Source organism: Nelumbo lutea, chromosome 1 (genome assembly GCF_056320005.1).
Source record: "Nelumbo lutea isolate HS-2025 chromosome 1, American lotus-T2T, whole genome shotgun sequence".
Taxonomy (NCBI): Eukaryota; Viridiplantae; Streptophyta; class Magnoliopsida; order Proteales; family Nelumbonaceae; genus Nelumbo; species Nelumbo lutea.
In genome coordinates, this window is record NC_142684.1 from 153,145,470 (window position 1) to 153,169,852 (window position 24,383).

The following is a 24,383-nucleotide window of genomic DNA, read 5'->3' on the forward strand; positions in this document are numbered from 1 at the left end:
TTAAACCCCATTTGTTGTACGACTAAATAGAACCTATTGAACCAAGCCTGCAGTGACTACTACAACCCATACAAGGATTTCTTCAACCCGCATACCTTATACTCACTACCTTTGGCACAAAGCCCGAAGGCTGAACCATGTACACTTCTTCTAAATCACTATTCAAGAAAGCATTTTTAATGTCTAAGTGGTGAAGGTCCCAGTCAAAATTAGCTGCCGCTGAAAGGAGGACTCTAATGGAGTTCATCTTGGCTACAGGTGCAAAAATCTCGTCTCTACATAGTCCACCCCATACACTTGTGTATACCCTTTTGCTACCAATCTAGCTCTGTACCTTTCCATTGTACCATCAGCCTATGTTTGACTATGAACACCCACTTACATCCCACTAGTTCTTTTCCTTCAGGAAGATCTACCAACTCCCAAGTGTTATTTTTATGTAAGGCATTAATTTCTTCCTTCATCACATTTTTCCATTCAAGTATAAATAAGGCCTCTACCACATTCTTAGGAATAGAAACGCTGTCAATGGAAGTAAAAAAAGCACAAAAAGAGGGTGAAACATGATCATAAGGAAGCAAAGTGAGAGATAGGATGTTTAATAATTCAAAACCTAAAACCCTTGCTCTTAACAATAAGAATATCCAAATTATCAATAGAAAAAGTATCTACATCAATGGGGTCAAACATATCAATAGTAGGAACAAGAATACCCGATTGATAAGGATCTGCCACTAGAGAGTCTAGTAGTATTGGTAGCATAGCTTCATGTTGTTCCACGACTGTTGAAATCTATTGGCCCTTACTACAACAAAAGAAAACACGGAACGGAGGAGGATCAGAAAGAGGAGGAAGTTGAACTTGAGCATGTTTCTCCTCAACCCTACTCTCCCCTCGAGGAGAAACAAGGAAGAAGAATTCATTCTCAAAAAAGGACACATCCATGGAGACATAATACTTGCAAGACACAAAGTATCAGTATTTTAAAAGCACAAGGCGCAAAAAAGGCACAGAGGTCAATTTGCTCCTAAGGTGTAAGGCGCAAGGCAAGGCGCGCACCTTTTTGAAACAAGGCAAAAAAATATAAAAAAATGCTAAAAATAAAAAAAATGTCAAAAAATTCAAAACAAATGCCAAAAATATTTGGGAACATGCAAATGCAATAACAGGCCACTAACAACTTCAAGGTGTCAATTCTTTCTTTCAACAACACTATTCTATTGAGGTGTTTTAGCACAAGAACTTCAATGAAGAGAACTACATGAGGCAAAAAAAATTCTATGAGATCGCTATGAAAATATTCTTTCACATTGTCAAACTAGAAGATGTGGATCTCAGTCTGAAATTGGGTAAATACCATGTGTTGAAAATTTTGCACATCTCTAGATCGCATTGGACAAAGCCAAGTGTATCGAGAATAGTCATCAATCAATGTGATAAAATATTTATAACCCGTTTCAAAAGGTAGAGTAATAGGGCCCCAAACATCAAAGTAGATAATATGAAAAGGAAAATCAGATCTTTTCTTTCTCAAAGGAAAAGAGTTTCTACAATGATTGCTCAACGGACACGTTACACTACAACTCATTTACTCAAAGGATAGATGCCAAGATGACTATGCCATAAATAGGCCTAACTCTTACTATAATGACGTAGACTCTAAAGCAACAAGACCAACTTCATTCTCCAACACGTAGAGACCATCCACCATATTACCTATACCAATTGTCCTCCCAAAGGTTTAATCTTAAAAAACACAAGAAGGGAAAAAAGTTACTGAACAATTTGAGGAATGAGTATATACTGTTAATAGAAAGTAAATTGATAGATAATTTATGAACACGTAGCACATTAGAAAGGGTGAGGTTAAACAAACGGGAGATGATTCCTTGACCAGCAATGGTAGAGAACAACCCATCAACTAGTCTCACCTTGTCTCTCTTAAAGAGGAGGTTATACACCTAAAATAAGTTGGACTTACTCGTCATGTGATTTGAGGCTCCAAAGTCAATGATCCAAGGAGACTTAAATGTGTAAGATGACACATGGAAGGCAGTGGCAGAGTTACCTAATATAGACGCAAAGGAGGTAGATGGAGTAGGACCAAAGTCCATCTAACAAAGTGTCCTATCATACAGTTCCAAATGGTCACGAAAAGAATTGATAATCTATTCCTTCGGATCAGAAATAGAAGGATGATCCTGAAATATGGTGGGGGAAGTCTCTTGAGTTGCCACATTTGCTGAAATTATACTTCTTTTGGCTTTGTTGGACTGGCTTCTTATTTTGATCAGATATTTTTTGCTCAACTCCTAAGCCCAGTTTGGCTTCCCATGAAGATCCTAGCAAGTCTTGATAGTGAGTACACCAAAGTTTGTCCTTGTCCTCCACTCTTTTCTAGGAATCACCCTTCTTAAAGGAGTTACTACCATTCACATTAGCACCACCCCTAGCTATCAAAGCAGCTGGCTCCCCCTTAGAAGTACTCATCACATTTCTTCTACTTTCTTCTAACTACACTAAAGCATAAACGTCTTGAACTAAAAGATAGGTCTTTATTTCCAAGGATTTGCACCTTAATGGATTCTTACATAGAGTTCAGCCCCAAAAGAAAAGCAAACACCCTCTGTTGGGAAACTAGAGTTTTGTAAGCTTTGGCATCATCTTCACGTTTCCAATTCATATTCTAGTAGTGATCCATCTCCTTCCAAATTGCGGTCAAACCTGAGTAATACACTTAAAGACTTCCCTCTCCTTGTTTACATGTAGTAGATGCAGCTTGGAACTGATAAATTTTTGCATAGTGTCTCTGTCCTAAATAGGTGGTTTTTGCTTGTTCCCAAATTTCAACAGCCATCTCGGCCCACATAAAGTCTCTCCTCACCTGTGGGAGCATAGATACAAGCAACCACAACATCACCATACTAGTTTCTTGGTTCCATTTGTCGTGTTCAGCACTCCCAGATCTTGATTCTTTTGCTCTCCAATTGATATACCCTATCTTCCCCTTACGGTAATGTATAGTTTAATTCCTCTCGACCAGTCTAGATAATTGACGCCATTTAGAGGGATAAAAGCCATGGGGAAGGTCATGTCCACACTCCCACTTAGTCCACCATGGCTGAAAGACAAACCCAAGGTAGCTGTATCCTCAAAGGACATGGTGTACCAACCAAAGAATCACTTTCCAGCTACAAACCAGAAGTCTCAACCACACAAAAAAGGTTCTGGTATAGGACAGCAATGTATTAGCGGCTCTGATACCATGTTTTCTTGATAGAAATAAAGAAAAATCAGAAAAGAAGAAGGAAGAGAAAGAGAGAAGAGAGAAGAGAGAGGAGAAGAGAGGAAGAGAGAAACTGAGATTCTAGAGGCAAAATTCTTGGCTGGCAGTGCCAGCATTCTATTATATAGTAGGGTGACACAACAAAACAAATAATAAAAGATAAAAAGACCACAGTACCCCTGTGGCCCATAATACACCAAATATTAACAGTTTTTAATACACATATATGAAACAAATTGTCAGACTAAGATTGGTTCTCCTCTAAGGCCTCAACCCAAGCTCAATCTGATATTCAGGTTTAGTGTGTATCAGACAGGTCACACCCTAAAAGTCGCCTGCTCGTTAGTTGAAATTTGTTTAACCTTTTTTTTTGGGGCATGAAAAATAAAATCGTTCCGATAGAGTACAGCAATATTGTTTTCTTGCTTTAGTCATTTAAAGATATACCTTACAAACAGCATTAATATTCTATACCTAATTCCATGCAAAATGGTTGTTATAACATCATTTTTATCACAGAGGGATAGGACACTATAAAAAAGACCCTACAAAAAGGGGTGAACTAGTTGTGGCAAGCTGCCCAACGGGAGATCCTGTGAATACTTTGAAAATTCAAAAGCAAGAACTGTCACAAAGGAAAGAAGGTGTCACAACCAGTCATGCATGATATGAATTAACTAATGCTTATGCCTACTTTCTCCAGAACTGTAAACTTAGGATTGACAAAAAACAGAGGATCAAAGAAAAGCCCAAGACCCAATCAAGAGGGCTAGCCTTGGGAGGACAAGTGCTCAGTTTGGGAAGATATTCAGATTTGGAAGTAGGAAACATGCCCATTTAGGCATAAAAAGTATAAACTAGAACTTCAATCTATTTTGCCTTTTGGTAAGATAAACTTTTTCACTTTTCTATCTTTGGTTTTGACTGATCAGAAGAAAACATTGTGACATACAGTCATAACTCCAGTTGCTGCACTGACACCAGCTTCACCAAAAATTGCTGTTGCTGCCTCTGTGACTAATGCAGTTGCTCCAATATTGACCACACTGAGTAGGAAAAATAAAAGCTAGAATAAGAAATCAAGATTGAGCTGAAAACATAGAAGACTGCATTAACAGAATATGTCAAGACAGAAAGTAAAAGTGAGTACGTTGTGCCAATAAGAATTGTTGTTAGGAACCGTGTAACATCACTACGAAGCATTCTGAAGACACCATTTTCAGGCTCTTTTTCAGCCAACTCACGCACCTGATAAGGAAACCACAAATACAAGCCTTAGAAAATTGATACAAGTACTTAATTCTCATAGATAGGCATCTATTATAGTGGTATATAAGCACATAGCATTCACAAACATATGAAACATCCCATCAAAGAACTATGAGAAGTTAGTCAATCATGCTCTCACTATGGAATTTACTAATTCCAAAATAAAATTCAGATCAAAGACAATATTTTCTCAAGGCTGACAACTTCCTTTAATCCCCAAGCATTATTAATTTATGTCCACAGATCAGCAGAAAACCAAACAGCTAAAGAAAACAATCCCTACTCTGGGATCTAAAAATATCGGGCTGCACTGATGTCTCTTCTCCCAATTTCATCATGTCTTATACAACGCCTATCCAGATCTCGAGCTTGAGGACAAGCTCGTTGCCTAGGAGGGGTGTGATGTTATGGATGCATTTGTGGGAAGGACATACCGCCACCGGCAGCAGCAGTGAGGGGGGCCCACACAGCAGCTTATCTTGCCACGTCAGCTCATCTGCTCGCCAATAGTTTATCTTGCCAGCTCGCCAATAGTTTACTTATTCCAGTTATGTTCTTACTTATCTATTAGAGATAGGAGCTAAGTTCTGTTAGAAGTCTGTTAGGAGTAGGAGTTTGATTTAAAGTTGGACTGTCCTAGCTTAGTCAAATGGAATAAGGAGTCTCCTCTTGTAATCTCCTATTTAAGGAGCTGTGATTTGGGAATAAAGCATTCAGTTTTCCAGTTAAGAGAAGAGTGAGGAGAGTTCGGGTGGTTTCTTGGACAAATCACTCATTCGGTTGCCACAATAGGGTCTGCACGCAAGGGAAGGTGCAAGGGGAAGAAAGAGATTCTCCCCGTGGACCGACCCGTGACGAGATCCTACGCCCGGGCCCATAACATTCTGGTATCAGAGACTACCGTCATGGGGGAACAAGAGCCGCTGTCATCCAGGGTCCACAAACTGGAACATAGGCTCGTAGAGACCAGCATGGAGGTTCGTGAAGACAAGGATGATGTCCGGGAACTGCGACGCCTGCTGGAAGTGTTCCTCTCCAACAAAGAAAGAAGTTCTGAGGGAACCGCCACCACCAACAATCGTCGTCCGGACTGGGCAGAGACGTCCAACGAACAGCAGATCGTTGCACCGACAGCCGCAATTATTCCCAAGTATAGCCAGCTGGAAGTTCCGTATTACAACGGCACCGGAGACCCGTTAGGATGGTTGTATCGCTGCGACCAGTTCTTCCGTAATCAACGCACTGATGACAAAGACAAGGTCAGTCTGGCCGCCTTCCACCTATCGGAAGAGGCACAGCGCTGGTTCTACCGTCCAGAGCAAGAAGAACTCGGGCTCAATTGGGGGCGATTTAAATCCTATTGCCTCCTCAGGTTTGGACCCCCGTTGACAAGCAACCAGCTGGGCGAGTTAATCAACCTCAAGCAAACTAGAACCGTAGCAGAATACCAACGCCAATTCCAAACCCTTCTCGCCAAAGCAACCTCGGTTCGCGCAGATCAACAAGTCGATATGTTCACTACGGGGCTAGCAGAACCCCTAAGAGTGGACGTGGAGATGCAACACCCTCCCAACCTGGTCACAGCAATGAACCTCGCACGCGCCTTCGAACGGAAACTGCAACTCACCCACGGAACCCTCAGTGTAGGTCGGCCAACAACAACCTGGGCTCCTTCGAAGGCAGCAAGGAACCGAGGCTTCCTACCGGTAATCCTTTCAAATCAGCATCAAGTATAGGGAGTGGCAGGACTACACCCCCTATTAGACGACTATCCCGAGCCGAGATGGCAGAACGGCGCGCAAGAGGGCAGTGTTTCAACTGCAACGATTTGTACTCCTCCGGGCACAGGTGCAAGAAGCTATTTTGTCTTCTGGTAGACGAACCCGAAGAGGACGAGGAGGAACCTGCAGCATCAAACCCCGAGATCTCCCTCCATGCAATCACAAGGATCAAAACCTCACAAACCGTGCAACTAAGGGCGCTGGTAGCAAGGAAACCAGTGCGCATTCTCGTAGACTCTGGCAACACCCACAACTTTGTCAGTGAACAAGCTGCCCGCCGGTTAGAACTACCGATGGAAATCAGGCCGCAGTTACAGGTAGTCGTGGCAAACGGGAAAAGAGTTCACAGCCCCGGAATCTGCAAGGGCACCAAGATTCAGGTCGGATCAGAATCTTTCCTTGCTGATTTATTCGTACTCTCCTTGGATGAATTCGACATCGTCCTGGGAGTCAAATGGCTGATCACTCCAGGGCCAATCCTATGGGATTTCAGCGCCCTGACAATGACATTCCAGCTTGACGAAAACCCAGTTACATGGTAGGGGACCAGGATAAGAACAAAGACGCAGTTGCATACACTTCAAGGAGAGAACTTGCGCACCACAGATATGGAAAGGCTCCTCATAGATTTTTCAGTAGTATTCCAAGAACCCAAGGGGCTTCCACCTTCCAGAGCCTGCGATCATCGGATCCCTCTGATAGCCGGATCGGATCCCGTCATCATCCGACCCTACCGCTACCCACACCGACAAAAGGATTAAATAGAGAGGCAGTGTGCGGATATGTTACAACAAGGGATCATCCGTCCCAGCCGCTCCCCTTTTTCCTCTCCGGTTCTGTTGGTACCCAAGCAGGACGGGACTTGAAGGTTTTGTGTGGACTATAGAGAGCTTGACAGTAGAACGGTCAAGGATAAATTTCCTATCCCCATCGTAGATCAGATGCTGGACGAACTCCATGGTGCCCAATACTTCTCAAAATTAGACCTTCGGTCAAGTTACTTCCAGGTCCGGATGACTCCCGAAGATATAGAGAAAACGGCCTTCAGAACACACCATGGCCATTTGAATTCCTAGTTATACCATTCGGCCTCAGCAACGCTCCTTCCACGTTCCAGTCCCTGATGAACGAGGTGTTCCACTCCCACCTCCGCAGATTTGTCTTGGTATTCTTCGACGACATCCTAGTCTATAGCAAGTCGTGGATAGAACATGTGCAGCATCTACGGATCGTTTTTGAACTCCTGCGACAACACCAACTCTTCCTTAAGCGATCCAAATGCTCCTTTGGGGAACGTCGGGTCCTTTACTTAGGACATGTGATCAGTGGGCAAGGGGTCACTGTGGATGAGTCCAAGATTTAGGCGATCGCCGCAATCCGCCAAAGCTCTCCGCAGATTCCTAGGGTTGACGGGTTACTACCGCAAGTTCGTACAAAATTACAGACTCTTGGCGGCACCACTAACCAATCTGCTCAAGAAGAATGCCTTCCACTGGGATCGTACAACCGATGCAGCCTTTGCAAGTTTAAGAGAAGCCCTCTCCTCCACTCTGATTCTACAGTTGCCAAACTTTGAGCTCGAGTTCACAATCGAATGCGATGCATCTGGCACCGGCATAGGTGCCATATTATAGCAGCAAGGACATCCGGTCGCCTTCTTCAGCCGCAAACTGGCTGACCAACACCTTAAATTACCCGCCTATGAACGAGAACTGATTGCGCTGGCTAAGGCAGTACAGCACTGGAGGCCATACTTATGGGGGAGGTCCTTCGTCGTCAAGACAGACCACTACAGCCTCAAATATCTGTTGGAACAACGGCTTACCACCTCGCCGCAACAGCATTGGATCAGCAAACTACTGGGTTTCGATTTTCGGGTAGACTACAAGGCGGGAACCTTGAACCGTGCAGCAGATGCCTTGTCTCGCCGAGCAAAAGAAGGCAGTATGCTCCTCCATGCGATCTCCCAACCCCGAGCCACCCTGTTGGAAGACATCCGGAGCACGCTGCCACAATCACCAGAGTGGAATGATCTGGTCCAGAAGATACAATCCGGCACGACCAACCCAAACTGGTGCATGCAAGACGGGTTAGCACTCTACAAGGGACGGATAGATCTTCTAGCCGACTGTCCCTTAATCCCCTTCGTCATCGCCAACAAACACAACTCCACGCATGAAGGTGTCCAGAAAACATTGCATCGCATCCACGCCGATTTCCACTAGCAGAGCATGAAGGCTTTGGTGCGGGACTTCATTCAGAGTTGCTCTATGTGCCAACAACAAAAGTGGGAAAACTTGCACACAGCAGGCCTTCTCCAACCACTTTCACTCCCAACTCAGATCTGAGCCGATATTTCCATGGATTTCATTGAGGGCCTACCCAAGGTTGGTGGGAAATCGGTCTTATTCGTGGTGGTGGACCGTTTTTCCAAGTATGCTCATTTCCTTCCCTTATCCCACCCATATAGCGCGATCTCAGTCGCCCACGCCTTCTTCACCCATATTTTCCGACTGCATGGGCTACCCGAATCCATTGTCAGTGACAGGGACCCAGTTTTTACTAGCACCTTCTGGAAGGAGCTATTTCGACTGCAGGGATCAGCCCTAGCCTTCTCCTCCACCTACCATCCGCAGACTGACGGCCAAACGGAGGTGGTAAACTGAACGATAGAGATGTACCTCTGTTGTTTTTTGGGAGACCAGCCACGGCGTTGGGTGGAGTACCTTCCATGGGCCGAATACTGTTACAACACATCTTATCACTCCTCTCTTGGCATGACTCCCTTCCGAGTTGTTTATGGTCAGGACCCTCCCCGTCTATTGTCTTACAAACCAGGTTCAACACAATTGGAAGAAGTGGATCGAGGTCTGCAGGACCGCAATGACCTCCTCGCCGAAGTCTCCCTACGCTTACAGCAAGCTCAGACATGCATGAAGAACGCCTACGATCAGCACCACAGGGAAGTAACCTTTGAACCCGGACAGTTTGTATGGCTGAAGCTCCAACCCTATCGACAAGACTCCCTCAGGCGAAGAGCTTTCCCTAAACTGGCCCCCAAATTCTACGGGCCCTTCAAGATTTTACGGCGGATCGGGAAGGTTGCATATCAACTCGAGCTACCAGACCACAGTAGACTCCATGATACCTTCCATGTTTCCTTACTCAAGCCATTTACAGGGACTCCTCCAAAGAAGATACCTCCCCTGCCACCCTTAAAGGACGGCAGGCCCATTCTCCAACCTCGAGCTCTTGTCCTATCCCGTGTCAATCGGGGGACCTTAGAAGTGCTAGTGGAGTGGGACGAACTACCATCAGCTGAGGCCACCTGGATTCCCTGGTCTGATCTTCACAACACCTATCCAGATCTCGAGCTTGAGGACAAGCTCGTTGCCCAGGAAGGGTGTGATGTTATGGATGCATTCGTGGGAAGCACATACCGCCGCCGGCAGCAGCAATGAGGAGGGCCCACACAGCAGCTTATCTTGCCACGTCAGCTCATCTGCTTGCCAAAAGTTTATCTTGTCAGCTCGCTAATAGTTTACTTATTCCAGTTATGTTCTTACTTATCTATTAAAGATAGGAGCTAAGTTCTATTAGAAGTCTGTTAGGAGTAGGAGTTTGATTTAAAGTTGGACTGTCCTAGCTTAGTCAAATGGAATAAGGAGTCTCCTCTTGTAATCTCCTATTTAAGGAGCTGTGATTTGGGAATAAAGCATTCAGTTTTCCAGTTAAGAGAAGAGTGAGGAGAGTTCGGGTGGTCTCTTGGACAAATCACCCATTCGGTTGCCACAATAGGGTCTGCACGCAAGGGAAGGTGCAAGGGGAAGCAAGAGGTTCTCCCCGTGGACCGACCCGTGATGAGATCCTACACCCGGGCCCATAACATGATGATTCTCCATGAGTGCCCAATCACCTAGGTGTCATTCTACATGTTAAGTTACTTTGGTATTACCTGATTGTCATAGTTAGGTAGTATATCCTCGAGATAGTCTCTCTATTTTTTGAAAGTAAATAAACAAGAAAATTTATTAGAGAAAAGAAAAGAGAAAGACAAATACACAGGTGATAAGAAATCACCCAGTAAGATCAAAACCCAATGACACAAAATGCAAACCCTTCAAACATTCAAATACAATCCAATTTTCCAACTGTTATAAGCAATAAACTAAAGCCCACTGATAGAAAAAACTAAGACATCGAACACCCAGAAATTGTTGTGACTATGTATCATTTGGTGTAGTGGATTGTTCTTGTATCATTTGGTGTAGAAATAGCAAACATGACTTTGCTGGGTTATTCCAGTTTTTCATTTCATTGATAGCAGCATGTTTGTGTTTTATTGGATGGTCACAAGTTGTGATTATGTGAACTCATGAAACCTAAATCACCCAAGCATGCACTCACTGGTGATTTGATTTATCCTTTGACTTATGGCATATTTGGGTATTCTTAGAGGCTACAAGAAAGTGTTATGATTATGTGAATTCATCACTCAACATGTTAGGCTACCTTCATAATTCTTGATATTCCTAGTAAGGTAGTGGATCCCAGAGGTAGTCTCCATTTTATCATATGATAGCAGGTGGTTCATGTATCGCTTGGGGTAGCAACAACAAACATGCACTCATTAGGTATATATGTCATTTAAGTGATTGATAGGAAGTCTATATTTTATTGGAGGGTTGCAAAAAAGTGGTGTGACCTACTAATCTCACAGTTAGAGTTCAGTGGGAGAGGAGGTCAGCAAACGGGATGGCTGACCCACTAGCTAAGCAAGGGGTGAACAGGGATCATTTATCCTGGGCTCATTTGTAATTTTACTTTGTTTTTGAGGCAGCAACTTGCGACTCCTGAGAGATATCAGCTTTGTAAGAATTTGTCTGCTTACTTTTATTATTATTATTATTAATATTCTTGATTATCCATCAAAAAAAAAAGTGGTATGACCATGTGGAAATATATTCTCAGACCAAGCCAAACCATTTGGTGCGGTTTCTGATATGTATTGGGCCATCCAATTGGGCTTAACCCAATTAGAAAGCCCAAACAACATATATGCATATATGCCTGCATAAATAACAAATATAATCTTTTAGTCGCCATAAAATTATCAAATTGTCATAATTGATATGCTATGTAAGCATCAAATTTGGTTCGAACAACATATTTTTAGGACTCTAAGGTCAATTCCATTAATCATCAAATATAGTTTCAAGAGTTCATTATATATACATGGTTTGGTTTGGTTTCTAACATTTAGGAAATTGAACCAAAACTGTAAAGTGAAGTTTTAAAGAATCTCAAACCAAACCAAAAAACTTTTATGTCTAGACCAAACCAAACCACCAATTTTAGTTTGGTTCAGTTTGGTTCAGTTTGGTTTGGCAGTCTAGACCATATAATGAACACCCCTAATTGTGACTATGTGAACACAGCACAATACATGTTAGGCTACCTTGGCATTTCTTGATTGTCATGGTAAGGTAGTAAACCTTAGAGGTGGGAGTGGATTCGAAGAGCCGAACCAAGCCGGGTATCTGGTTATTCGAGCTCAACTCGGCAGAAAAATATGAGGCTCAAGCTTGATTCGAGCTAGAAACATGAGCTTGAATTCAGTTTGACTCAAAATCACACATGGAACTCAACACTGAGAGAGAGAGAGAGAGTATGTGTGTGTGTGTATTGTTATCAGTAGTTGGGATCTCCATGGAAAGCCTAAGTGGGCACAAGACTTAAGTAAGAAATCAGCTCAAGAACAGAATAAAAAGCCTATTCAGCAAGGTCAAAAGAAATACAATTCAGCAAACATAGTTTCACAAGAGCATCAAACTTCAGGTCCAAACTTGAACCATGATCCCCTCCTAGTTCTGATCCAAAGGAAGACATCATCAACCCATTCTGTGATCATCTTGAGCTGTATGGTGGATCCCTTTGTCAGATAGACTCTAGCACTGCTCCCTCCACCTCTTTTGCATCTACAACATTAACTCTACCACAACCTTCCATGTATCCTTTCTTCCTTCAGAATCTCTCTGGAGCATCGAACCACATGACGGGTAAGTTAAATCTGTTTCAGTCCTATAATCTACTTTCTAAGAGAGATAAGGTGAGACTAGCTGATGGCTTATTCTCCACCATAGCTGGTCAATGAACCATTTTTCTCCCATTTGGCCTTACTCTTTCAAATGTATTGCATATACTTAAACTTCCTATAAACCTGTTTTCTATCAGCAGTATTACAAACTCATTAAACTGCTCAATAACCTTTTTCCCTTCCTCTTGTGTTATATAGGATTTGACCTTGGGGGAGACGATTGGTAGGAGTATGGTCAATGGTTTCTATGTGCTAAAGAATAAAGCTGGTTTTGAAGCTACAAATTCAAGTCTTGCAGCTACAAAATCTATGGTCCAGTCCAGTATGAGTCATGTCTTGTGTCTTGGCCATTTGCCTTTTGAGTCGTTAAAAATTGTGTTTCTAGATTTGTTTAAGTCAGTGTCTATGTCTGAATTGAAATGTCAAACTTGTCAGTTGAGCAAACATTGTAGAAATCATTTTCCTTCAAAGAGTAATAAAACTGAATTTCTTTTTCATATTGTTCATTCTAATGTTTGGGGCCCTGTCACTTTATCCTCTGAGATTAGTTATAAATATTTCATTACGCTTATGGATGACCATACCCAATATGTGTGGGTATTCCCAATGCAGTCTAGAGATGAACTTCCAAAAATTGTGAAAGATTTTCAACACCCAATTTCAGATTGAAATTCAAATCTTCCAATCTGACAATGCAAAGGAGTATTTCTACTCGGATCTCATCGAGTTCTTTAACTCACATGGATCCTTCCACTGCATTTCATGTGCTAGAACACCTCAACAGAATGGGTTTGTAGAGAGAAAAAATCATCACCTTCTTGAAGTTGCTCGTAGGTTGTCAATTCATATGAATGTTCCTAAACACTTATGGATGGATGCTATCTTATCTGTTGCTTACCTCAATAATTGCATGCCATCTTGGTGTTGCAATACAGGGCCCCACATCAGCTTTTGTTTCCCAAAAGCTCTATTGTTCTCCATTCCTATATGTGCTTTTGGTTGTTGTTGGTTTGTTCATGATCTATCTCCCTCCCATGGTATTCCATGTGTCTTCTTGGGCCATCCCTCTTCTTAGAAGGGTTACCATTGTTATGATCATGTTTCCCAAAGATGCCACATCTCTATGGATGTGTCCTTTTTTGAGAGAGTAAGCCTTATTTTCCTATTTCTCCTCAAGGGGAGTGTAGGGTTGAGAAGAAACATAAGCAAGTTCGCCTTCCTCCTCTTCTTGATCCTCCATTTTGGGTGTTTCTTCCTCACCAAAAGGTCTAGTTGGGTTCAAAAGCAATAGAGCAACCTGAAGCCATACCTCCAACATCATCAGAACCTCCGGGAGATGATCCTCCTTTACCAGGTACAATTATTCCGATTGATATGCCTGAACCCCTGAATATTAACTACCCCATTGTTGACGATCTTGACATTCCTATTGCTAAAAGAAAGGGTGTTAGATCTTGTTCGACTAAATACCCTATCTCCCATTTTGTTTCTTATGAGAACATCTCACCTTCCTTCCGTGCCTTTCTTTCTTCCATTGACAATACCCCGATTCCTAAGAATGTGGCAGAGGCCTTGTTAGTCCCTAAATTGGTAGATGCAATGAAAGAGGAAATGAGTGCTTTACATAAAAATAGTACATGAGAGTTGGTGGACCTTCCTGATGGAAAGGAACCAATAGGGTGAAAGTGGGTATTCACAGTGAAGCACATAGAGCCGATTGCATAGTGGAAAGATATAAAGCTAGGTTGGTGGCAAAGGGATTCACACAGGTGTATGGAGTTGATTATGATGAGATTTTTACTCCAATGGCCAAGATGAACTCTATTAGAGTCTTCATTTCCTTGGCCACCAACTTTGACTGGGAACTTCACCAGTTAGATATTAAAAATGCTTTTTTGAATGGTGATCTAGAAGAGGTTTTAAGCAATGTCAATTTGACCATACATTATTTGTGAAGAGAGGTGAAGGAAAAATTGAAGCAATAATTGTGTATGTTGATGACATAGTTGTCATTAGAGATTAGACAAGTGAGATTGTAAAGCTATAGAAATTCTTAGCTACTCAATTTGAGGTGAAAGATCTAGGCCCCTTGAGGTATTTTCTCGGAATTGAAGTTGCCCGTTCAAAGAGGGGTATCTTCATTTCCCGAAGGAAACACATCCTAGATCTTCTTCAGGACACAAGTAGCTGGGAGTAAAGCCAATTGATTCTCCTATTGATCCCAACCACAGGTTGGGTGTGATTGTTATGGGGAGACAATAACAGATGTGAAACAGTTCCAAAGGCTTGTAGAAAGGCTTGTGTATTTGTTTATGACTAGACCTGATGTTGCATATGTTGTAGGTGCCCTCTGCCAGTTCATGCATGTGCCTAAGGCTGCCCACATGGAAGTTGCAGAAAGAATTCCCAGGTATCTCAAGAAGTATCTAGTGGTTGGTTTATTCTTCTAGAAGCATGGACACTTAAAGGTGGAAGTGTATACAGATGTTGATTGGGTTGGGTCTATAAATGATAGGAAATCCACCAGTGGGTATTGCACTTTTGTGGGTAGAAACCTTGTCACGAGGAGTAAGAAGCAAAGTGTGGTTGCAAGATCCAGCGCAAAAGCATAATACAAAGCTATGTCCCATGGTGTTGCTGAAATGTTGTTGATAAAAAAGTTGTTAAATGAGGTGGAAATTACTATTGATAGTCCTATGTCATTGTATTGTGGCAACAAGGCAGCCATCAATATTGCCATTAATCTTGTTCTCCATGATAGAACCAAGCACATTGAAGTGGATAAACATTTGATCAGGGAAAAGATTGTAAGTGGGGAAGTGTGTACTCCTTATGTTAGCTCTGAAGAACAAATTGCAAATATCTTTACCTAGGGATTCCATTACCTGTGGCATAATAACTTATGTGACAATTTGGGCATGATTGATATCTATGTCCTAACTTGAGGGGGGAGTGTTATCAGTGGTTGTACTATGTCACAAGGGCATTTTTGTCCATGTATTTATTTTTATTCTTTAGTTGGGTCGCCCTAATATAAATAGATGTGCTAGAGCCACCAACCCAACTTTTTGACTCCAAATCATTCTCTCCTCTCTTTGTCTCTTCTCTTCTCTCTTCTATTCAGCAACATTTCTACCAAGAAACATATACATATATAATTATTTCTTATTATACTATAAAAATATTATGTGTAATATAAGCTTGATTAGGCTCGCGAGCTTCACAACCCGAGCTTCATTGGGCTGGAGCTCAGCTCGATTAACAAACAAGCCTATATGTTAGGCTCCAGTTCGGATCGAAGCTTGGATTAGACCAAGCCAAATTGAGCTTTTTACAACCCGAGCTCAAATAGCTCATAAAAAGCTTGATTCATGTCCACCCCTACTTAGAGGTAGTCTTTATTTTTTCATATATTTGTGGGTTATTTTTTGTATCATTTGGGGTAGGAAAAAGGCATGCACTCATTAGATGATATGATTTCTCATTTAATTGTCAACATTCTGCATTTTATTGCAAGGTTACAAGAAAGCGTTGCAACCAAGTAAACTCATTGAAACCAAATCACCCAGGCATGCACTTATTGGGTGATTTGGTTTTTCATTTGCTTGATAGCATGTTTGTGCTTTATTGGAGAGTTGCATGAAAGTATCGTGGTCGTTTGAACTAATCACTTAACATGTTAGACTACCTTGATTCATAGTAAGGTAGTAAACCCTAGAGGCAATATCTATTTTTTCATAATGTTAGTGGATTTTTAGAGTGCTATTTGGGGTAGTAACAGCAAGATGCATTTTTTTTTATCAATAACAAAAATCTTTATTGAGTTCAATTAAGAATAAGTTACAGAAAAGCAGAGGGAGGTAAAGTATCTTAACTCCCCCAAAACAAGGAAAAGAAAAAGTACAGAATGAGAAATAAGCCCAAAACAAATAATCCATATTAACCCCTTGCATGGCTAGTCCATCAGTGAAGGAATTTGTAGTTCTTTTCACCCAGTTGTACTTTATCTCAACATCCTTTGCCAACCAGTTGAACTTTTTCCTCTCATTGTTGTATTTCCACATTCCTATCTTATCTTCTTTTAACCAATTTATCACTACCTCCGAATCACCTTCAATAATCAGTCTCCTAATATTCAATTCTCTTGCCCTTTGAATCCCTTCCAAGGCTGCTAAAATCTCATTACTAAGAGAGTCACCTTCACCAATCGGGCCAGAGAAAAGGGCTAGGCATTCCCTTCCTCGTTTCTGAAAACTCCCCCAATACCTGACAGCCCTGGATTCCCCATGCTACTGCCATCAAAATTCAGCTTTATATAACCAGCAGGACGGGGAATCCAAGAAGGATTTATGACCCTTTTAACCTGGGCAGAACTTGCAATTTCTTTCCATCTTCTCAATAAATCATCCACAGTAAAGTCTAAAAACAGGTCCAGGGATTTCAACCAATGTGCTACCCTTATGTGGATGAACTTTGTTAAGTTCTCAGCATTCCTCTCCCTATATAAAAATAATCTGGAGTTTCTTTCTTCCCACAAAGATCAACACGCAGCTGCCCTTATACTCCTCCACATTATCCCTCCTCTTTTACTGGCCAGCTGAAGAAAGATGGAGAGAACAAACTCTGTACATTCAAAGGAGGGTTTCAACTAGACCCAAAAAGGGATAAAGCCCAATCCCAAACAGCTTTTGCATAATGGAAAGACACTAATAAGTGGTACTCATTCTCCCCATCTGCTTTGCAAAGAATACACCTATACGGGGATAAACAAGTCTTGGGTCTTTTTTTCTGGAGAAGATCACAAGTGTTGATTCTTTCCAGGAAAGATTCCCAACCAAAACTCCCAACCCGAGGAGGGAAAGGTTTGCACCATATCTCTTTAACAGGGAAAGACATGCAAAGGAAGGTAGGTTGCTGAATTAGGTTGTTAAAGAAAGAAGCACAAGAGTAAGAACCCCGAAGAGGAGGGGATCCAAATTCTACAACCTTCCTTTTCGGGGTCTAGAAAAACATTTTCAAGCAATGCCAAAAGGGACATAGTGTTTTCTAACTCTGTATCCCTAACCGCCCTTCTCAAGTTCAAATTCCACCCATAACCAGAGGTTGCATCTGAGGGTACTGAAAAGGATGAAATGGGCATATTCTTTAGATCAGAGAAAACATAGAGAGGGGAACTGGATCATCAACGGAGAGTGCCCTACCCAAGTTTGTTCCCAGAATTTGATAACATTGTTTGAGTTCAAGCCATACCTGGTCAACTGTGAGAAAACTGGAAGAAGGTTATGGATGGCTTTCCAAGGAGATGTGCTTGTAGTCCTTGCCATGATTCTGGTATCCCACCCATTGTCCTCCATCCCATGAATGCTAGCCACTATCTTTGCCCACAATTTATCCCTTTCTAAAGGAAATCTCAATAACCACTTCCCCAATAATGCCAAATTCATTTTCATGATATTCCCAATCCTCCTTGTTTCTTGCTTCTTGTTACCACCTCCCATCCCACCCTATGGTCCCTCCTTTCCTCTCCTAGCTCCCACAGAAAGTCCCTCATCAACTTTTCCAACCTATTAGCTACCTGAGAGGGAATCTTAAACACTGACAGAAAGTAAATAGGTAGATTGGTTAGGGTTGCCCTAGTCAATGTGATCCTCCCCCCAAGGAGAGATAGTTCTTCTTCCACGAAGTAATCCCTTTCTCAAATCTTTCCACCATTGGGTCCCAAAACCTACCGTTCCTAGGGTTGTCTCCTAGGGGTAAGCCCAAGTAACTCATTGGCCAATCTGAGGTTGTACATCCCATAATATCTACACACTCCCTAACTTCCCTTTCCTCCATGTTTACTCCCACTAAACAACTTTTCTCAAAATTCACCTTAGGATTGGACATTTGCTCAAAGAGTTGTATAACTAGTTTCAGGCTCCGTATCCAATTCATATTCTCACCTTCACAGAACAATATTTTATCGTCTACAAATTGCAAGTGTGTGAGTGGTATCTCCTCCCTTCCTATTCCCACCCCCTTAACAAATTTCTTGGATCAGCTCTATGAATCAATCTCCCTAAAACATTTGCTATCAATATGACTAAGAAGGGAGAGAGTGGATCTCTTTGTCTTATCCCTCTCAATGCTGGGAAAATCCACCACCATCCCATTTACCAACACTAAGTAATGACAACTCCTCAAACACCCAAAACCAAAGTTACTCATCACTTGCAACAAGAAAGACCAATCCACCAAGTCATAAGCCTTTTCTAGATCCAGTTTACAAACCACTCCTTTTTTCTTTGATTTCTTAAAGGCCTCTACACTCTCATTTGCAATTAGGATTTGGTCTGGAATCTATCTTCCCTTCACAAAGGCTCCCTGGTTAGGTTCAACTATAGTGGGGAAAACTTGCTTAGAGAGACAACACTTGCAATTATTTTGTACAGATTGTTGACCAAGCTGATTGGTCTGAAGTCTTTTGGATGTATGGCATCTCTCTTCTTTGGTACCAAAGCAATGAAGGTGGAATTCAGCCCTGGGTTAATTACCCCCCTACTATTGAACTCTTCAAATATTAATGTTAAATCCTTCTCCAAGATTTCCCAACAGTCTGGATAGAATGCCATTATGAACCCATCTGGACCCAGAGCCTTTGTTCTATCCATTGAAAACATGGTCTCCTTTATTTCCTCAACTTCAAACTTTCTTTCTAACTACTCCCTGCGATCTGACCCCTACAAAGGCCTTCTAAATATAGATATGAAATGATCTACAAAGGCCCTTGCTATTTCTGTCGGATGTGAAATAGTTGACCCCTTAACTTCCAACTTGGATATAAAATTCTTCTTCTCCCATTTGCCACAGTATGGAAGAACCTAGTATTGTCATCCCCCTCCTTCAACCATTTGCAACGGGATTTTTGCCTCCAACTAATTCCCTCTTGTGCAAGTGATCCTCCAATTGTTTCCTCAAGACTCCCTCCTTGTCCCCTTCTCCAAAAGAACCTCTCTCTTCCTTTAGGTCCAACTCATAACCTTCTCAACTAAGAATTGTTTTCTTTCTTCTAGTATGACAAACACCAATTGGTTCCACCCTTTAATCCTAAGTTTCAAGTATTGGAGTTTCTTATGAAATTTCATTCCTTCCCAATCCACTAGGGGGTTACATTGCTCCCACCTCCCACCATTCTTTGACCTTCTTGATAAAACCCGGATGGGTTAGCCACATGTTCTCAAATTTAAAGGGAGCAGGCCCATCACTCTTTAAAACTTCCTTACAAATCATTATGGGCCAATAATCGAAAGTAAGTCTAGGGAGTGTTCTAGAGTTAATATCCCCCAATGTTCTTCCCAATCAATCAAGAAGAGGAACCTATCCAACTTAGAGCAAATTGGGTTCGAATGGAGATTGGACCGGGTGAAGTTATTGTGCAAGAGATGAAGTCTAAGGAGTGTCTTGTCTTATCGCCTTGACAACCATCTCCCTCCGACGCGGGAAGGGAGTGACCAACACTTCCAAAACCATATGCTAGTAAGCTACCAAAGTCCTAAGCATTCTACGACTTCAAAACCCTTAAATCCATTCCTCCCTTTACCCCAACACAAAATTGATATTCTAGAATCCTCCTTCTATCATAATTTTAATTAGGAAGAGAAGGTCTGAACTTTGACTTTCTTGTTGCTAACAGCATCACAAACTTTAAATTTCCCTAGTATTTATCATATATCTATACATCAAAGGAACATGAATTAGTGGAGCTCACCCCTTCAGAACCACGAAAACACCCCAATAGGCAAATTACTACAGTATTTTGAGGAACTGGACAAGCTCTATAGGAGTCTGACAACAAGCAAATATAGCTGCTTCTATGTTCATGTTTGAAAGGCATACCCATTTCTACTTGCCGTTATTTGAGTGTGTCGACTGGTATTTAAAATGATATGCAACAAAACATAAAACCCATTTCTACCTTCTATTATCTAAAATGAAATGCAACAGTAACATATTCATCACTTCCAATCCATGCTATGGTGCTCTCTGGTGTGGGCATAGTTAGAGACTGCTATAAGGATTATTGGGAAGAGGTGGAGCAAAGAAGGTTCCATTGTGTGGAAGACTGCTGTCCATGCTTTGATGTGAACTATTTGGTCAAAAAAAACTTTAGAATTTTTCAAAATAAACTTGAATCTGAAGATGGGCTGAAGGCTATTCTAAAGGGGTTAACAGAGAAGCATTGTTTCTGGACTGAATTGTAAAAAAATAAAATAAAAGCTTTCTGTTGTTGAATGTTTCTGCGTTAAGTATGTAAGGGGGTAACCGATGCTACCTAAAAGCTGTAACTTTTACTAAATTAATAAACTTTCTGTTGCTGATCAAGAGAGAGAAAGAGCAAGGATTAGCTGAACATGATGGCTGTTCAGCGGGCTTTGGAACCAATGATAATGTTCCACGCTAGTAATAAAATACATGGGACCTTTAGGCTGTTCAAAAACAAGAGCTATATGATACAGTTTTTGTAAATCAAATAAACTAACTTTTTTAGAAGAGGTAACCATGAAAAATAAATTAACTATATAGTCCCAATGTACAGATCCTTCATGTACATGGGTCCTATATCTGATTTCTTTTCAAAGGAAGATCCACGAGGGATTTTTCTTCAGTCAATTCATTCTACTCTCTGCTTGGCAAGGTGATTGAGTTTGTTCCCTGAACAACATGGCAGCCAATGTCCTAGTCTAGGCCATTGGATAACACAATTGTCCTTTATGTGGCAATTCAAAAGGATCAGTCTCCCACATGGTTGTCAAAGAGTTGCCTAGGTGAACAACCAGGCATTTTATGGGGATCACCTTAGTGCATACTGTTTACTGTTTATTGTTCCTGGTTTGGGGCACCATGTTGGGAGCTATCATGTGCCTGTTGGCCTGCTGCTCACTATGGAAAGCAGTTTGGTGGCTTTCCTTCAATGAAATATTTCAGTTATTTATCAAACAAATCCTTGGAATTTTTATATGGTGGTGTACAGCTAACAATAAAGACTATTTCCCAATGTTGGTCCCAGGCACCTAGCTATCTGGGGTCTTGGGAGGGGTGTACAGATAACTATATCATATTATTCAAAAAAGGGTAAAAGACTATGACTAAAAAAAAACAGTTTTTGATTTAGATGTGTGCAAAATATGGTAGGTTGCAAACTGTGACAGCAATGAGAATGAGAGAGTATGTAATGTACGCACTGCAGAAGAGGTTCAACCCGAGATTTTACTAATTACCATTACAACAAGTAATGGCCCCTATGTTACCAGTCATAAACAAATATATAACATAAGCTCAATAAAGCCAATGCATATTTCTCCACTGCAATATCAGTCTATTCATAGACAATTCAGAATCAATGACCATAAGAGTTTGGCAAAGGTTTTAATGCCAGCTGCCAACCTGATGCAACCCTCCTCCTCCAAACATGGGACTGGTGATATTAGACAAGCTCATACTGGCAGAACATAAGTGCTTATAATTTAATAATGGATATCACATAAAGCAAATGGAATGGCAAAACAGATTCATGTAGCCAACCCCATATATTTGGGAACTTGGGATAAGGCAACGGCAATGACAACAATGGTGAACATCAATCCATTCATGGTTATTTCCTTCCTTCCACATAAAGAAATGAAGATGAACCCTAATTATAAACCTTGGAAGGCATTAAGTCAATGTCCATTTTGGGATATACACATGAAGAACTACCAACAACTCAAAAGTAGATAAGATATGTTTAGATATTTGAATATTCGCATGCTGTGCAATACAATGACACCAGAAAAAATTCAATGAAACACAGTATAATATCTCTCTTTTTTCCTGTCTGTCATAAATATAGTTCACTAATACCCATAGTTTTTCTCTTCTGGATATGCAACAAATATGCAAGAAGAATGAGGAAGAACATTCTCAGTATAAGTCAAACAGGAATTGTCATAGAGACAAGCTTATTATACGACAACTCCATCTCATATCCCAAAGGGGAAGAGATTTCCAAGGAATGCTTCTCATAATCTCATTATGTAATACACATTCATTCTATAGGACTCCTCCAGTGTTCTAAAGCGTTTTGGGCATTTTGAGGTATAAGAGGTGTCAATTAAACCAACTATTTGGTGCATTGGTGTCATGCGAAACCATTCTAATTTCAGCAATAAGATTACCTTCAACCTCACAAGTTAATCATAGTTTATCAAGAACTTGGGGAGCTCAATGTCTAATCAGTTAGACTTTCATGTATAAGAGGTTCCTCTTGTCTATTTTTGCATCAGCAATGTAATTGCTTCCACCACGTGCTTGTGTGCTTGGTATGCAGAAATGCACGAAAGCGTACTTCTCAAATGTAAATAGGCCCAACTCCTAAGCTCTATAAACACCAATCTGAGCAAGGAAAATTAAATAAATAATAACAATAATAATAATAATAACTTTTGATTACACATTCATACCTTCCAAGGCCATAGCGTCGTTATTGCTGTTTCTGCCATGGAGAAAAATGCAGAGAGACCCAAAAGCGCAGCCAAAACCAAACCTTGCTCTTTGAGGACACATAAAACCTGCAATAATTTAGGCCACGCGCCTCGAAGCAACAATCCACTCTGTCCAAATACTCCGTACCCCGCACCAATAGCCCCTTCCATTGCAAAAGCTCTTTGGCACCCAATCACGACCATCGTGGCCAACACCAATCCATGCTTGACCAAAACCTCCAGAAATTTGAACTTGCTATCCGCAACCGAACCTACCACCATCCCACTCTCTTTTTCTTCGATCACGGATTTCAAATGGACGTTACCGTTAATCACCTCAACTTCCTGTAATTTTGACCTGCAGGCATTTCTGGGAATATAAGGATAGACGCGATGTATCGTCATTAAACGAGGATAATGCGGAATTCTTGGGTAAGTCTTGGTTGAGATTCTCAGTTCACGATTACAGGCAAAAAAAAATGAAGGTTTTCCTCCATAAATGAATCTAGAACGACCGAGAATTGAAGCTTCTGCTCCTAAATCCATGGATGGCGTGCTCTATAATGATATCAGAAAAAGTGAATTCTGAGACAAATTACAGAAAAAACGAACAGAATAAAAGTTCTCCTTGAGAGCTCATATAGATGCAATCGAGACGTAGAGCTCATTTAGAGTGAGAAACCCTTGAAAGAAAAATGAGGAGCCATTTGCCGGTTCTGTGGGTGAGATGTGTTCATCGTCATCATCTTGGGAAGCTGAAGCCGTGGATTTTGTGTCGAAGCATCTTTGAGCCCATTTTGGTCTGATCCGGACTCCACTGAATTGACATATTCTACCTCTTATCTTTTTTTCCTTTTTTCTTTTTTTAGGTAAATTACAAAGACCCCTGTAGTTTGTTTTGCGATAACTGTGAGACAAAACCCCCTTCCGTTAGCCTTCCATCTGCCGTTACAATATTTTTTAATCTTTATATTACCCTTATAACAACAATTTGGAAAAAAACTGTTCATCTCCGATCTCATGATACACAAACAGCAGCGGCGGACTTTCGAATTCCTCCCTCTCTCTCTCCCGAAGCCGATCTCTTGAATTATCGTGCTAACGAATTCTCTTCACAATCAAGAAAAGTGGCCATAGGCATAGAGTGGAGGTCCAAAACGACGTCGGGCTTAGCACAGTCGCTTATCGTCTTTTCCTCCAGTATCTCGTCAGGGCGAAAGAGAGGTTGATGGGAAGATAGAGTTAACTCATTGTTGTCGTCATTGCACCAGCCAGTCTTCCCCGCCATATGTCAATTATCGAACTGGAAAAGCTGGAACAAGTCAGAATTGGTTAGATCAGATAGACAAAACTCGACCGCATTGAGACCCATCATAAAATCCACTTAATTATCTTCCCCCGGAGTGAACGACGATAGCCCGTCTTAGAATTCTGAGTCAATCGCTGTGGAG

At 41.4% G+C, this 24,383-nt stretch overlaps 1 protein-coding gene across 3 annotated transcripts in view; it reads right to left on the bottom strand.

The window, feature by feature from the left end:
• Positions 1-24,070, bottom strand: part of LOC148878465 (putative DUF21 domain-containing protein At3g13070, chloroplastic) — a 74,138-nt gene extending 50,068 nt beyond the window's left edge. For 2 of the 3 annotated variants that reach the window (XM_088955088.1, XM_088955079.1), the window contains exons 1-3: positions 22,912-24,070; positions 4,437-4,534; positions 4,239-4,332 (exon numbers count right to left, since the gene is read on the bottom strand). In XM_088955088.1, coding sequence (XP_088811214.1) covers positions 4,239-4,332; positions 4,437-4,534; positions 22,912-23,478 — 759 coding nt within the window. In that variant the 5' untranslated portion in view covers positions 23,479-24,070. The remainder of the gene's footprint in view (positions 1-4,238; positions 4,333-4,436; positions 4,535-22,911) is intronic. The other variant, XM_088955095.1, reaches the window with a different exon arrangement.
• Between the last annotated feature and the right edge of the window lie 313 nt (positions 24,071-24,383).